Source organism: Thamnophis sirtalis, unplaced genomic scaffold, assembly GCF_051295495.1.
Source record: "Thamnophis sirtalis isolate CommonGarterSnake01/CBP01778 unplaced genomic scaffold, rThaSir2_p1.2 scaffold_8, whole genome shotgun sequence".
Classification (NCBI taxonomy): domain Eukaryota; kingdom Metazoa; phylum Chordata; class Lepidosauria; order Squamata; family Natricidae; genus Thamnophis; species Thamnophis sirtalis.
The window spans coordinates 78,460,922-78,477,099 of NW_028261388.1; the positions used below are offsets into that span (position 1 = coordinate 78,460,922).

At 38.6% G+C, this 16,178-nt stretch overlaps 1 protein-coding gene across 9 annotated transcripts in view; it reads right to left on the reverse strand.

Moving 5' to 3' along the window:
- Positions 1-6,235: 6,235 nt before the first annotated feature.
- Positions 6,236-16,178, reverse strand: part of CTNND2 (catenin delta 2) — a 468,899-nt gene continuing 458,956 nt past the window's right edge. For 8 of the 9 annotated variants that reach the window (XM_087721965.1, XM_087721966.1, XM_087721973.1 and 5 more), the window contains 2 exons: positions 11,074-11,147; positions 6,236-7,515 (listed from right to left, as the gene is read on the reverse strand). In XM_087721965.1, the coding sequence (XP_087578091.1) occupies positions 7,255-7,515; positions 11,074-11,147 (335 nt within the window). In that variant the 3' untranslated portion in view covers positions 6,236-7,254. Of the gene's footprint in view, positions 7,516-11,073; positions 11,148-13,283; positions 13,437-14,006; positions 14,240-16,178 lie in introns of those variants that run through there. The other variant, XR_015697560.1, reaches the window with a different exon arrangement.

The following is a 16,178-nucleotide window of genomic DNA, read 5'->3' on the forward strand; positions in this document are numbered from 1 at the left end:
CCCCGGGCCTTGAATTTGATACCCCTGTTCTAAAGCCTTAGACCCTTTATTTTTTTTCTGACAGCTGGATCTTACCCATTCTGGTTGCTTTTCTTGTCCAACTTTTCAGAAAGACTCATTCTGGTCCTCCACAAGACTTTTGTTTACCTTTGCCTTTAGGCAAATTATGTCTGCTGCTCAGTGGTGGGTTTCAAAAATTGTTCGAACCTACTCTGTGGGTGTGGCCTCCTTTGTGGGAGTGGCTTGCCGCCCATGTGAGCGGATGGGAGTGGCTTGCCACCCATGTGACCGGATATGAAGATGCCGATGACACTTGTCAAAACCACCTTAAATTACTTCACACACAGCACTTGCATGCATAAGAATATGATGCAAACTTATTTTTTAAAAGGCATCTTTGGTTTGCGTTAAAACAACTTCAACACACGCAATGTTCTGATTGCACCACAAACGCAGTAGTCATCCTTACCTGTCACAGAGGCACTGAGTTTTATAAATAGGAGCATGATAGTGTAGAATAATCATATCCAAGGACCAGTGGTGGGTTTCAAAAAATTTTGGAACCTCTTCTGTAAGTGTGGCCTGCTTTCTGGGTCCACTGGTGGAATCTCTTCTAACCGGTTCGGTAGATGTGACGAACCGGTTCTACCGAATAGGTGCGAACTTGTAGGAACCCACCTCTGTTGCTGCTACTGAATATCCTGTTGCAGGAACACCTCCTGACATACAACTTTAAATAAAGCTTATACTGAATGAGGTGAAAGGTCCAGTCAGGTGTGCATTTAATACCATATTCTGCAAAGTTTTGCAAGGCCCAGGTCATTACTTTAGGTAGATTCAAAGCAGAAGGTCTTAACTAATATCATCCTTCAACAGATTTACCTCCAGGAGTATACAGGTCTTTGTGAGGAAAAAGCTGCAGTGCCGTCTGTGTGATATGAGTAAAAAAATAATAATCCCTCAAACTCTGTCTTCAGATAAGATTTAGTCAATAAACTAAGAAAAAGTGAGTTGTCCCAAAAGGCAAAAAGCTGGGTACTATTTTTTTTTTTTAAAGACAAGAAAAGCTATTTCTCTAAGGTAGCTTACTTAGGATATGCATAACATAAGATAAAAGAGAAGCTTTCTATTACTCATAAATATTCAGGTCTTTGTCACATTCTTTTAGCGATGGCAGCAAGAGAGGAATTCATGCTTGATTACTAAGTAAGGCCTTTGGGTAAAGGATCAAATGAAGCACTTGTAAGAGTTCTTGTGCGTTTTTTAATTGAGCTACCTTTCGTTTACAAGACTGAGTTGAAGAGATGAGGCAGAAGAATGTTTTCAGCGCTTTTAGAGAGAAACTCTGTTATGTGCTTTGAACTAAACGAAACTACCAAAGTATTGAATATTATGGAATGGAGAGTCTAGTGTACTTAATCCCATATAAATTCTTTTGTTCAACTGGGCCATAAATTGTATTTTAAGCAACCACCATGCTTTCTTTCTTCCATGGGAAATAAACTTCATATGAATCCCACTTTCCATTGATTGTTCTGGATGGTCTTGGGCAGAAGTTGCAAGTCAGTTGGCATATCAGTTACCCCTGGCATAAATTAATCATTTAAGTACCCTAGGCTGCCCATTAGGATGGAATCGTTTGGATGGAAGGTGAAAGAAAAGTTCTGAAAAATTGTATTTTGCTTGTGATGAAATTGATAAGACTCTACTAATCTTTTAGATATTAGAGTAGGTGAGGTCTTTCCTTCATCCTAGGGCATTGTTGCATATCTATGCCGTTGCTTTTATCTTTTTTACACCCTGCACTAGGGAGGCCTAGTGGGGCAATGGTTAGCCTGCAGTAATGCAGGATAACTCTGCCCATAGTCTGGAGTTTGAACCTGACAGAGCCAAAGATTGACTTAGCCTTCCATCCTTCTGAGGTTGATAAAATGAGGACCCAGATTGTTGGGGGCAATATGCTAACATTATAAACTGCTCAGAGAGTGTTGCAAAGCATTATGGGAGAGTATACAAGTCTAAGTGCAATTGCTATTGCTACGAAGGGTTGTTCTACACAGTACAGCAGGATTTATTAGTAGAAAATCTCTGTATATACTAAAAACACGTACATTGAAACAGTGTTTTCTGTTGATTCTTATTGTATTATTTTTTATCCTTTTGCCATTTTACCTGGCAACGTTTATTTAACTTTTGGGAATTTGTACATCACCAAAACATAGTTTCAATGTTAATATGGTTTAAGTAATATTTTATTCTTGAAATGTCCACTTTTTAAACTTAATATTGCTTCTGATAGTGCAGTTTTGATAGTATTATAATAGTGAAGCCATTTCTTTTCGATCATAAATAGCATCTTAGTAAAACAATGAATTTTTATATTGAGATCTACACAAGTGATCAAGAGTCTAATATGGTTTGCTTTAAAAACCGAACATTTTTACAGTACAGCAAATACATTTTATACATTGTTAAATCCCTCTTTTTTAGGAGCTACTACTTGACTGAAGAAAATGAAGGTGTTTAGTAACATTTCTTCCTTTTGAAAAAAAAAGAGCACAAAGCAAACCAAAATTGGCTAGGTGATGGGAAGGAGGGAAGGACTGGCTTTGCTCACCTAGAACATGGTTTTGGCAATTCATTGGAATCCTAAAATTCCCCGCCGAAAGTCGTTCTTTACATATGTTTGCTACTGCAGGACAAAAATAAGGTGTAGGAAATCAAATGCAAGAAAGCTTTTAAAATGTTTAGACAGGAAAATCAGAAAATACAAATATATCTCAAATGTTAGTGGTTCAAGTGCCCGTCTGATTTATGCCTTTTGAAAAACTTACCTTTTATATACATTTACAATTTTCTCTTGAGTAATCCCAACTCATACATGTATTGGAAATTAGGATTTGCCCATAACAATAAGCTTAGCTAGAATTTGTTTTGCTTAACAACCCATGGTTTATATGGCAACTAAGCACAATATGAAATACCATGGTTCATTTTAATCAAGGCTTATTGTGATGTCCGAGTCCAGAATTCTGGCTTATTTATAAGTTGCTGCTTCTACGTTATCTGTCCAATGAATAAAAGGGCAAGGCAAGAACACTATCTGACTCCTAAAACCCTTTCAAATACATATCCATAAATGCTCACACATACCACTCAGACAAAATCACACCACAAAAATCCCCCAAACATACACCCTATACCAAAACACCTCACAAAAATGAAAGAAACTGATAAAAATGCACAAGACTTCTGAACTATTCAAGAATCTCTCACACATAAACCCAACAAAAATGGCCCATACATAGGAAACCGCCCCCCCAACCTCACATAAACACATGGTGAACCCTGCAGCATCAAAAACAATTCAAACCATGTTTAAGAGACCTGCTGTTTTAGTGTTATTCATGATTTAGCCATTACTTTTTGTTAACAATTTGTTTAATGATCCACTGCTTATGGTTTGTCATACATCCTTATCAGATGTTTTTTTCCAGTCTACACTTGAGGCTAGCTCACTTTGTACTTAGGTCTTAATATTTTTTTTATTCACTAAGCTTAATGAAGATGATTCCTATCTTTGAATCTCCGTCCCTCCACCAAGCCCTTTCAAGCCTTCTCCTTCAATTATTATATCCTTTCAAATAGAGACACAACGTAGTGGAGTAGCTAAATTGTGGGATTAAGACAGGGAGGATTGATCTTGGATCTGCTTCTAACATCTTATCCATTCTTAATAATGGAAACTCACTGGGGTGACCAATGACCAGCCATTTTCTCTCTTATCCCAATCTACCTCACACACCTGTTGTTATAGCAATAGACCAGAGAAGGCAGAGAAATACGTGAATAAAATACTACATTCTCAACTGTTCACAGATTTCACTGCAAAGGGTTTTGAGCCTCAACGATTGATCAAAATCCCAGGATACCACAGGTAGTTTCTACAATGACCTGCACTTGTCCATGAGAAGTGGTGGATGAACTTTTTTGATCTAGTTCTGACCCTTTACAAATTGAGGGCACAGTCTTGGTTACTCGTCCCTAGCCCAAACAATATTCAAGGAAACATTTCATCTTTCAAATTGTTTGTGGGACAATATTCTCACAGGAGGGGGGGGGAAACAAGTCCAGTTTCCAAAACCATTCCTGTCACATTGGCGACTTTCGGTTCTACAGTATATTAGTAGTAGGACAGACACAACAGACTGGAAAAGGATCAGTAATCAAAGATTCAACTAACAGTTGCTTTTGCTACATTTGCGATAATTTCTGAAGTTCTCCTGGAAGACTTCAGGGTGAGATGTTGCGTAGCAGAAATGGAGGGTGCTGTGGATTTAGGGAATTCATATCACTTGCTGCAAGTGTAATATTTGCTGCCCAGTTCTTGCAAGATTTTAAGCAGGCAAATACAGTGTCTGGGCTCCAAACACCCCTTCATTTAAAACAAATATCTGACTATTACACAGAATACTACCAAATGTAGGGATGCGCCATATGCTAAGACTCAAATTTTAATTCAGTAATTTATTACGTTTTTTAAAAGACCAGTAAATCCTGTCTACGGATATGCCCTTCTTTCTGTTGTATCTGCTCTGAGTTAACAACTCAGAAATATTTAGTCACTTAAAGGTCAAAGATTGCAAAAGCGGAAACTGTGACCATAGATTTAAAAATGTGTTTGTTTCTTAAAACAAAATTTAGCCTGAAGCCTAGATAAATGGCATCCTCAAAAGAGTTCCGTCCTGCAGTTCCTATCACTTGATCATCAATTACCAGTTATTAAAATAATTCAGATTAATTTTACAGCATGTGTTAATTGAATTCTACTCTAACTTAACAACAATTGGATACTGAACATCTGATTCTCCTCCCATTTTCTGATCTGCCTCAAATGATTTGGCTAACCAGGGGTTATTGTTCTTTCTCAGGGGCAATGCTGCATCTAAGTTATTGCCAGTGTCAGATAACCTTCACATATGAAGGTGGGTTCCACCACAAAACCGCGGACGACAAAATCACGGTCGACGAAAGCGCGTATGTGACATCATCACAGCGCGACGAAAAAGATCGAAAAATGTAAAAATAAAGCCAAAACCTTACCCTAACCCCCCCAAACCTAACCCTAAACCTAACCCTTAACCTAACCCTAAACCTAACCCTTAACGTAACGAAAAACCTAACGCTAACCCTTAACCTAACGCTAAACGTAACGCTAACGCTCTAAACCTAACCCTAACCCTTAACCTAACCCTTACCTTTATGTGAATCGGCTTGCTGTAATTTAATTTTTATTTCAATTTTTCGATCTTTTTCGTCGCGTTGTGATGACGTCACATACACGATTTCGTCGTCCGCGCTTTTGTGGAACGCGCTTTTGACGGGTCACGATGAAGGTGATGTGTTGCACCACCACAGGATGGAAGAGAATGACTACAATACCCCACTGAAGTGCTACTGAGGATTGCTTATACTTACCAATGTTTCTAACATGTAGACCAGACTTCTTCTCCCATCTGTTAAATTTGTTTAGATATATGTTGAAAACTGACAGTGTTTGGTATTTTCCATACTATTTGGAAATGGGTAGATTAGGATACAAATTAGAACCCATCACCATGTTTTGAGCTTTCTATGAAATTTATTTACTCTTCTGCTGGACTGGTTTACTTTGAAGTCAGCAGAGCATCTCAAGCAATGCCCCAGACGTCGTTTTCCACTTAGGGGGCTGTAATAATGAAAGTTACATAGCTTCCCCTGCCTTCCTCCCCACTAGACTTTGCTTTTCTTGCTACAAGTATCAGCAGAGCATAGATCTCTTCCCTATCAGATTGGGAAAACAACCTTAGTTTACTAGTGTAAAACATCCTCTCCTATTCAACATTTTGGCTTGAAATATTAAAAAGGTCTATAATACCGTCTCCCATCCAAAGCAGAAACACAACAAAAACAACACCCAAATGTATTGCTACACAAGCCTATACACCTGTTTCTTTTTGTGTACGAGCGTGCAGAATGAATTTCATCTGAAGGCCACCAGATTCTTATACACAAAACATAATTCCATTATGTCTGGCAACACCGTGATGGAACACAATTTTATGCTGCACAAACGTACAGACAAAATAGTATGCACATGTTTTGAGGACAGACACACACACATACGTACATACATGAGCAAGAATGTATATTTTGATTAAGGATCTTGGAAATAGACATTCTTAGCAAATATGGATGACAGATCAATTGTAATTTATTTTCTTTTAACACTGTATCATCATAAAGAAAACTGGTATAAATGAAAAAAAAATCTATTTCAAATATCTACATCTAAAATTTTAGGCAGTGAAAAAGCACTTTGTTGACAAGGAGTGTGGAATGATGAATGTTAATTATCAGAAACTGCTGAATGCCTTTTTTTTTTAGTTGCCACAAACATTTCACATATCAGAACGAACAATACTGCTAAATATCAGTTTTTGTTTTCTCCTGTTAAAACATACTGGGTAAAAGAAAAAAAGGAAAAGGAAAAGGAAAAAAAAATCCCTCCCATACCCCTGGAAATTCATACATATTTCAAAGTTGTGTAATTGAAGCAATATTTAGAACCATAGATGAAGAAACACGGTGGCATTGATGTAATATACACAATGCACTTTGCTCCCTCGTTCTCTCTGGTTTTTTTAAATCTGTAATGTACATCAAATACTTTACAACAATGCATTAACAAAAGGCAAGAAACATCTTGCTGTACAGAGGAAATCCCAAATGCAACTTGAAGCCTAAATTCACAATGGATGGAGAGGAAACAAAGGGTGGGAAGCTGTTCCCCATAAGGTTTGTAAACTGTTCATTTTCTTGTGCTTAACTCTGGACTCACTTCAGTGGTTGTAACTTCCCTAACTTCCTTCAGCCACATTCAGTGTACAGTACTATTGGTTTTAAACTCTACATTACAAGGTCAACTGCGAAGCTGCCCTCCCCCCAGTATATTTCTATATCTATATTTAAGAGATAGGATTCTATAGATACAGAAATAGATACACATCCCACTCTTTCTAATAACACGCCCGCACTTAGTTTCCCATTCTTTTAGCCATCTAAATTGATACCTTAATTGTTCCAGACTGAGTATTAGGGCCTTCCTACGGAACAGGCTTTAACAAACTAAATTTGCAGGAAAAGAATGTCTTGTGATATGCATGCACATGCACAGTTCCTGGATCTCTTCTTTTTTTTTCCTTGCCCAAAATCTCAAACCCAGGAATCTGGAGAGGCTGGATAGTGGCTTGTTTCATAATTAAGTTCACTATAGGGCCGAGCAGCAGAATAGAAATCAACGTAGTTGCCAGTGGACTTGAGTCCCAGGTGCATGTTGTACTCGCTGGCAGGTGGGCGATGATGCACTTGGTCTTCGAAGAAGGACTCATCATAGTTTCTTGATGAATTTTGAAATGGCTGATATGGTTCGTATTCCTTTCTTGTGGGCTCCTGTGGGACCGGCTGTGTTGAAACCTGTCAACAGAATAAGAAGTCTCGGCTTGTTAGGGAAGACTATAATGATGGGAAACAAACTGCTATGTCACTTAAGAGTCCAGAGCAAGGTTCCTCTTCAGTGGGACTTATTAGACAGACAATGTGAACATTACCGAAATTTCAGCTGCTACAGAAAACATCTTAGTCTTCCTGGATGAATGCCAATCTTCTCCAAAGATTGCTTTACATTTGCATTTGCAACCACTTTTAACAGAGGTTTTCCTCCCAAAGACCAATAAGATGACACAGATTGGGCCTCCTCCGGGTGCCGTCAGCTGGTCAATGTCGGTTGGCGGCTCCCCGGGGGAGGGCCTTCTCTGTAGCTGCTCCGGCCCTATGGAACGATCTTCCTGTAGAGATCCGGACCCTCACTACTCTTCCGGCCTTCTGTAAAGCTACTAAGACCTGGCTATTCCGGCAGGCCTGGGGCTGTTGATTAGTATCCAGCCCCACTTTAATCAGTATGTATGATGTGTATTTTAATTATTGTATTTTTATTTTAGTTTTTATATGTCCCTTGTATTTCTGTAAGCCGCCCAGAGTCCCTGGGGAGTGGGCGGCATACAAATGTCAATAAACTTCAAACTTTTCCTCAAAAAAGGGGTAAAATAGACTTCACACTAAACTTTTACACATAATATGATTTGTGAGTGGAGGATCTCAGATTGCAGAATGAGAACAATATTAGGAATGCTTGTCCATCAGTAAATTCATATATTTAGACATATTTCTTTAAATTATTTAAATATTTAAGATTTTTTTTTAAAGATTTTTTTTAAAGATTTTTTTTATTATTTATAGGCCGCCCTTTTCCCTGAGGGGACTCAGGGCGGCTTACAATTCATGGGAGGGGGTGTGCAAGACAAAACATAAGACAGTACGTGAATAAAAAAATAAACAATAAAACACAACTTTCATTCAACATTCGGGTGGGGCGGATTAGAATCTTTATCCCCAGGCCTGACGGGATAGCCAGATCTTAGGGGCTGTGCGATTTAGTTGATTTAAATTCATATTTAAAGAGAAAGCTAGATTCTTTCAGGACAAGTCAGCTCACTTCAGATCATCTGCACCCTTCCCAACCTGACATCCCTTTGTAGGCCCTGATCCATATTATTGCTGCTAGCTATTGCATCCTCGTATGTCACATAACTCTAAAGCTGGTACCAAGAGAAGTTCATAAGGTATCTCATAAAAATGCAAATACGATAACTTAAACCATTCATTTTTTTCTGTTTTCTTTTTCTTTTCTGTTTCTTGTTTCCTGCTTATCAGTTTGCTTGTTCGCGTGCTGGTTTTATAATTTGTGATTTTAGAAAATAATTATTCTTTTAGAAGAAAAATTACTATACAATTTGAAATATAAGAAACTGAGGTTTTTGAAACATTAAAAAAAATATCCTGGCTGCATGCTAGCAATAATAGTTTCAGACCAAAAAACTACTTACAGAAAAGTTTAGTCCACAGTCACGGAATAGTTATCCCAAAGGTCATACCCTGGGCAGGGTAACAGCACTGTGTTTTAAGTAGAAGGTGAGAGCTAGCTTGGTATAGCGGTTAAAGGCTCTTGAGCTAGACAGGAGACCTTGAGTTCTAGTCTTGATCTAGGCATGAAGCCATCTGGATGTCTTTCTCTTAGCTCTAGGAAACAGGCAGTGGCAAGCCACTTCTGCAAATGTTCCCAAGAAAACTACAGGGAGATGTCCTAGCAGCTACTTAGAATCAAGACTGACTTAGATACACACAACAGTTGAGTTCACCAACAAATGCGCGCTCGACAAAAGCGCGCCAACGAAACCGCGGCAAGAAAACCGTGAGTTCTAAATTGCGCCGACGAATGAGCACAGAAGCGCGCCTACAACAGCGCACCGACAAAAGGCACCTTCAACGAACAAGTAATAACCGCGAGTTCTAAACCTAACCCTAAACCTAACCCTGACCCTAACCCTCAACCTAACCGTTACCTTAACTTAAATCATGCTTCCCTTACCTTAAATCGCGCTTCCCTTACCTTAAATCGTGCTTCCCTTACCTTAACTTAAATCGCGCTTCTGTCGGCGCGCTATTGTCGGCGCCCTGTTGTGGGCGCGTTGATGACGTTGTGGTTTTCTCACTGCGGTTTCGTCAGTGGGCTTTTGTCATGCGTGCATTTGTCGGGTCACGCAACAGTCGAAGATTAAATACATAATCCACTATGTGTCTTCATTTACATGATAGCAAATTTTTTTAATTGTGAAGGAATTTAGATACTCATTGAAAGCTAGTAAACTGAGTTTTTAAACTACTATAAAACAATCACTGAAAGCTTTTTTCATAAATATGTGGTTGCTGTTTTCCATTTTCATGAAAATATATTTCTAATATTGGTCTCTATCTTTCACTTTTTCACATTCTTCTCAACACTCCCGTCAGCAACTTCCTGAGTAATGGAGCTTCCCTTACCTCATTTTTCTCTTATATACATATATGCCACGGAAAATGTGAAAAACATATACTAGAGATGTTTAATAATATTGCCAGGAGACTACTTCAGATTATTTCAAAACTACTTTTTGAAAATGCCCAGCTTTCACTCTCTTTTATTTGCAAATAAAGACTTACAAACTTACAAACTTACAAACATAATAATGAAAATGTTTCTGCCATGTGCTGATCCATCTGAATAATAAAGCTCCTCTGAAAATAGTTGAATATAAGTTGCATTTCCATAATTTACTGATAAATATAGCATTTACCAGGATAGACTTGAGAAAAGTTTGTATCAGTGAAACATTGAATAGTTTTTCAACTATGATTCTTTAAAATTATTGCAGCTATATTAATTTCGTGCCCTTGTGGCCTCTAGACTGGACTACTGCAACGTGCTCTACATGGGGCAGCCCTTGAAGAGCATTCGGAGACTTCAGCTTGTCCAGAATGCAGCCGCGCGAGCGATCATGGGTGCACCTCGGTTCACCCACGTAACACCTATCCTCCGTGAGCTGCACTGGCTGCCTATTGGTCTTCGGATACGCTTCAAGGCGCTAGTCATCACTTATAAAGCCCTTCATGGTATTGGACCTGGGTACTTGAGAGACCGCCTGCTGCCAATTACCTTCACTAGACCGATTAGATCCCACAGATTAGGCCTCCTCCGAATTCCATCCGCTGGCCAATGCCGACTGGCGACCACTTGGAGGAGAGCCTTCTCTGTGGCTGCTCCGACCCTCTGGAACAAGCTCCCCGTGGAGATTCGAACCCTCACTACCCTCCAGGCCTTCCGCAAAGCCCTTAAGACCTGGCTGTTCTGACAGGCCTGGGGCTAAAGAGCTGTTGCCCCCCGTCTCGAATGGTATGACTGTCGTGTGTTTTAAATTATGTATTGTTATGTTCCGTTTTTTATTTTTTGTCTGTACCCCCTTCCCCCGATTTGAATTGTGAGCCGCCCTGAGTCCCCTTGGGGAAAAGGGCGGCATATAAATGTAATCAAATCAAATCAAATCAAATCAAATTTATTTTTTTAGTTCAAAAATGGAATAAGTTGATTTACCCACTTACCTGGTTGTGTTTGATATCTTCAGCAGGTGCACCGTAAGAATTTCTATACAAAGTAGAGATTCCAGAGTTCTGACCTATAAGTGGGAAAAATAGGGATTACGTTACTAGTCAAAATGGGTTGAGACCTTATTAGCAATGATTTATTGAATCATCTATAATAAAGAACATGTGACGGACATGTTTGCACTTCATCCCTTCCATATATTAGGACACGAGAAATCTTTATGCTGTACCGAAGCCAATCATAGATACTTACTACATACAGATTTCTTGAAAACAGTTTAACAGTGAGAAGTAGCTGTGAAATCAATCTGACATCAATGACTCTGTCTGTCCAAGATGTATTAGCAAACAAGAGATTAAGGGAAGACAGCACACCAGAAAGAGAGCAGCTGTGTAGGAACACTTTGCTAAATCACGCTATGCTTTGCAGAGCCATATATAAATGTATGAATGTTCGGTTTAAAGCTGTATAAAAAAGATTGAGCTGTCACAAAAAAAATACTTTTTCAGAACCCAATGCAGCATACAAACTCCTGGATCACTAAGAATGGTTCAAGGGAGATTTGATTCCTCTTGAACGTTTCTGGGAAAATGTGCTTTGTTTATTTAAGGTAGTATATACTCCAATGCTCAACCAAAAAATCTGATTTTCTTTGATGTCATATTTAGTGGAGGAAAAACCATAGAAAGGGTAGATATAATAGAACTATAGACATACACAATATATCTGATGAGGTTTTTTTTAAATGAGCGATGCCAGATGTTACAGCTGATATAAATGGAACATTACATAATTACCCTAAATGTATATATTTTACATACATAGTAATCTTGTGGTCTTAGAATGTCTGGCTACATAATACTTTTAAAAGCTAGTTATTCTAGCAGGTTTCGTCAGGGAATCTATTTTTTCAACATTCGACCAATGGTTATTAGAACGAAAATTGCATGACTTGCTTTCCATATGATGAGAGAATAATGTCCAGTTTTTTGTGTGGTAATCTATTTTATAACTTTTATAGGTTGTTTCTGAAGCTTACAAGCCAAATATAGCAATCTATTTAGTGAGCGTTCAGTTAGGATAAGAGTCTAACATGTGGGCTGCCAGTGATCAAGTGTACTCCTTTACATTCCCCCAGATTTTATTGTTCACCCATGAATATCCATCAAGATGCAAACTGTGGGCATATATGTGTAGCACAGAAATATATTTATGTATAAGAAATCAAGAGACGGTATGTATATGAGAAAGTGCTTGATCACACTCACATAGACTTTATACCTGGAAATCAGCTAAGAGTATGTGATGGGATCATTGTAAATGCATGGTGGACAAATATTAAAATTCAGTAGTAAATAACTATTTAATTAAAATATTTAATCAGTCATTTTAAAATACAACATTAAAAATCTTCCTGCTTCTTGGGGGAAAAATCAGTCCTCAATGAATGAATATTCAGCTAATAACATTAAAATTAATTCTCCTTTTCTGGTGCTAAGATTCTAAAGCTATCAGCATTAAACAGACAACAGCTGTTCCAGAACAAGCATCCTTAATATCATTCATTAACAACTTGAACCCCCACATATAGTAGGTGTATCCAGAATTATGCAAACAAGTAGTACTTGTTTTATGTTCTTCTCAATGAATACAAAGAAATTTAGGAGGCCTGAATGTTAGTTGATTTCAAAATGCTCTTGAAAATGCAAGCGTTATCAGTAAACTGATCATAATTATTTAAAAGACGTCTTGACACATGTTGGGAAGGTCTTATAAAAGGATAACAAGAGGTTGAATCAGAACAGGACTGTCACTCACTGACCACATCAGGTATTTTTACAATTGGACGGCAATTTCAGACTCAAGGACTTAACTCAAGAGAACTGCAACCAACAGACTGGACAATAATGGATGGACCTGAAAGTTCTTGCTACAGCTTTACTATTTCCCTCCCTGGTCTCACCAACCCTGGCTCAAAGGTAGGAATGGCTTCATATTCCTAATAGTCTCCTATGCCAAGTACAGTGCAGCTGTGATCAAGACTTTTATGGCTGCATACTATCTCTGACTCTGCAACTTCAATCCAAAGTTTTTTTTAGTTATCTAAAAAAATCTGACTGCAAATCATCTGTTAGAGTTTAAAAAGAAAGGCTCAGAATGCTGAGATTTCATATCATGCTTTATTGAACTGTTTAATGTTTGGTTTGAGTCTGGTTTTCTTTTATGTCAGTTGAAAGCTCTTTGTCAAGGTGATAATTCAGTTCATACATAGTCAAACAGAATAATTGTTCATTTTAGTCTTCGTCTGCTCTTCAGATTTGAGGTGGTAACCATGTGCCACAAGCTCTGCTCTGGGAACCTGTAGAAGCAAAATAAGATTTGTAATCTCTGTTCATAACCAGACAACATAAACTATTACAGATGACATTTGTTTTGGCTTGAAAGTCTAGTCTTATAAGATACTTGACTATCTGGCAGGGCAAAAATGAAATTCCTATCTTTGTCTTACTGTAGCCAGCTAAAATGCAAGATAGAGGGAGCAAGGGGAAAGAAAGAAACACCACAAGAAATGGAATAACAAAATCTTGCAAAAATCACTGGTTAAAAAGTGAGAGAAGAAAATGATAGACTAACTAACTTTGCATAGAACAGGTCAATAAACATGCTCCCATTGTAGCATATATCAATCTGGCCCTTTATACTGCTCAATTAGATTCCCACAAGCAAGGTTGTACTTACACAGTAGCTATGTAAGGAGTAGTCAACCATATACTTGCCCCACACAACCCAGGCATGGCATTGAGGGATAGTGAGTGATAAGAGCTATCTACTCCATGACATCAAAAATGCGAAGAATCAGCACAACAAATTACACTAGGGAAGAAGCTAAAATGGGCTCTTAAACATAAAATCCAATTCTAAACAGTACCTTATCTGTTGCTGTTTTGCAGTTCTTCAAAAGTTCTTGATGAATCAATTGTCTAATGAAGGATTCTTGGGCTTCAGATGATCAGAACTATTGTTCTCGTAGAGTTCATTTGAACTTTTGGCTCCACTGGATGACATTTGGGGGATGCTATAGGACATGGTGTTATGGTATGATGGAACGGCATTGGTGTTTAACAAGAAGCTTAGAATGATAGCTCTTGAGAGGCTGGTCTCCTAATTATCAAACAAAATTGCTGAAAGGAACAGCTATCAAGCATCATAATCTAGAGCAGTGAATCCATTTGGTTTTACTACAGTCTAATGTTTTTAAATAGTTTTCCTCCAGCTTGTACTTTTACTCCCTCAACATACATATTTAGGTAAGGATATTTCAACTGTGTTCCAAGAATTTGATTGGGTTCTGTGAGAAAATAAGGACCAAAAACCTCTCCTTTTATTCAAAGATAATCAAGGGTGTATGCAACATTTTTAAAGATATAATAGAAAAGGCAATGCTTGTCAGCTAATCTTGGAACCTCTCTTTTTCTAGAAGGATGTTTGTGCTCATTATGGTTTGTCTCTGATTGATTTTTTTTAATTAACAGGTTTTGCATGCTGGTGGAATTTGAAAATCCTTGGTTTAGATAGTACCACCTACATATGTTCTTATTATTAGGAAACTTCCTGTTATTCCTATTATAATAACCTTAAAACATGGAGAAATTATTAGCATCAGGTTAAATTTAGTTCTGTGGCTTGTTCACAAAATTGATAAATGTTACCTTTTTCCCTAAGTAAATTACCTCCTTAAAATATTTCCCGTAGAGACAGATGAGTGGAAAACTAAACTCTCTTTGCTCTTTGTACGGTGACCATACTCTCATTTTCATCCCAGAAAGCCATCAGCTCGTACCTGTGAGACCGCCTACTGCCACATACCTCCCAGCGGCCGGTGAGATCCCACAGGTTGGGCCTCCTTCAGATGCCGTCAGCCAGACAATGTCGGCTGGCGGTTCCCCGGAGGAGAGCCTTCTCTGTGGCCGCTCCGACCCTTTGGAACGAGCTACCCCCAGAGATCCGGACCTTACCCACTCTCATGGCCTTCAGGAAAGCTGTTAAAACCTGGCTATTCTGGCAGGCCTGGGACTGTTGACCTCATTGTTGAGGTCCAGCCCCGATTAGAGCGAATGCATGTGTTGTGATTTTATGTGTTGTGTCTTTTTATTATGTCTTTTTATTATTTCTTTCTTCCTCTTCCTTTTGGAAGCTGCCCGGAGTCCTTCGGGATTGGGCGGCATAGAAATTCTATTAATAAATAATAAATAAATAAATCAGCATAACTTTATTCTGCTGAAAAAAAAAAGAGGTTAATAGAGGATGTGTAATAAAGATAAAATTGTCCTTGTGGTGCGGAAGAGGTGATAAGCTGGTACAGAACTTCACAACTGATGGAGTATCATTTAGTTCAGGGGTCCCCAACCCCGGGTCTGTGGATTGACACCTGAACAAGCAAACGAAGCCCCATCCACACACATGTGGGATCCAGGTAGAGCATGAACCTCCCTGATCTGTGGGAAAAAACACCCTTCTCAGAACTGGTCCATGGCGCTGAACAGATTGGGAGCCACTGATTTAGCTGACTACCTATGACTAAAAATATACTAAAAATCCGTAAAATTAGTTACTAAAACAGCAACTTCTTCTTATTAGCATGATTGCCAGACAAATCTAAAACTGATAAATGGTGGAATTTTGGAGATATGAATAGACATAAACCAATGCAGATGCCCCCCCACCTTTAAGATCCTTTGAAGCATTAAAGGGCTCTCTTCCCATCAGGGGAATGGTGAGTTTCTTCTCTGTCTCATGGTAACATAAGGAGAAAAGATGACGTCAATAGGCAAAGGGCACCTGTTTGCACAATAGAGGCCTTTGCATTGATGTATATCAGTGTTTTTCAACCTTGGCAACTTGAAGATGTCTGGACTTCAACTCCCAGAATTCCCCAGCCAGCATTCGCTGGCTGGGGAATTCTGGGAGTTGAAGTCCAGACATCTTCAAGTTGCCAAGGTTGAAAAACACTGATGTATATAACAGTATCAGAGTTCTTCTAAATGATGTCACAGATATAACATCTGGAAAGGCAAAGAAGCTCATCCTATATAATGAATGT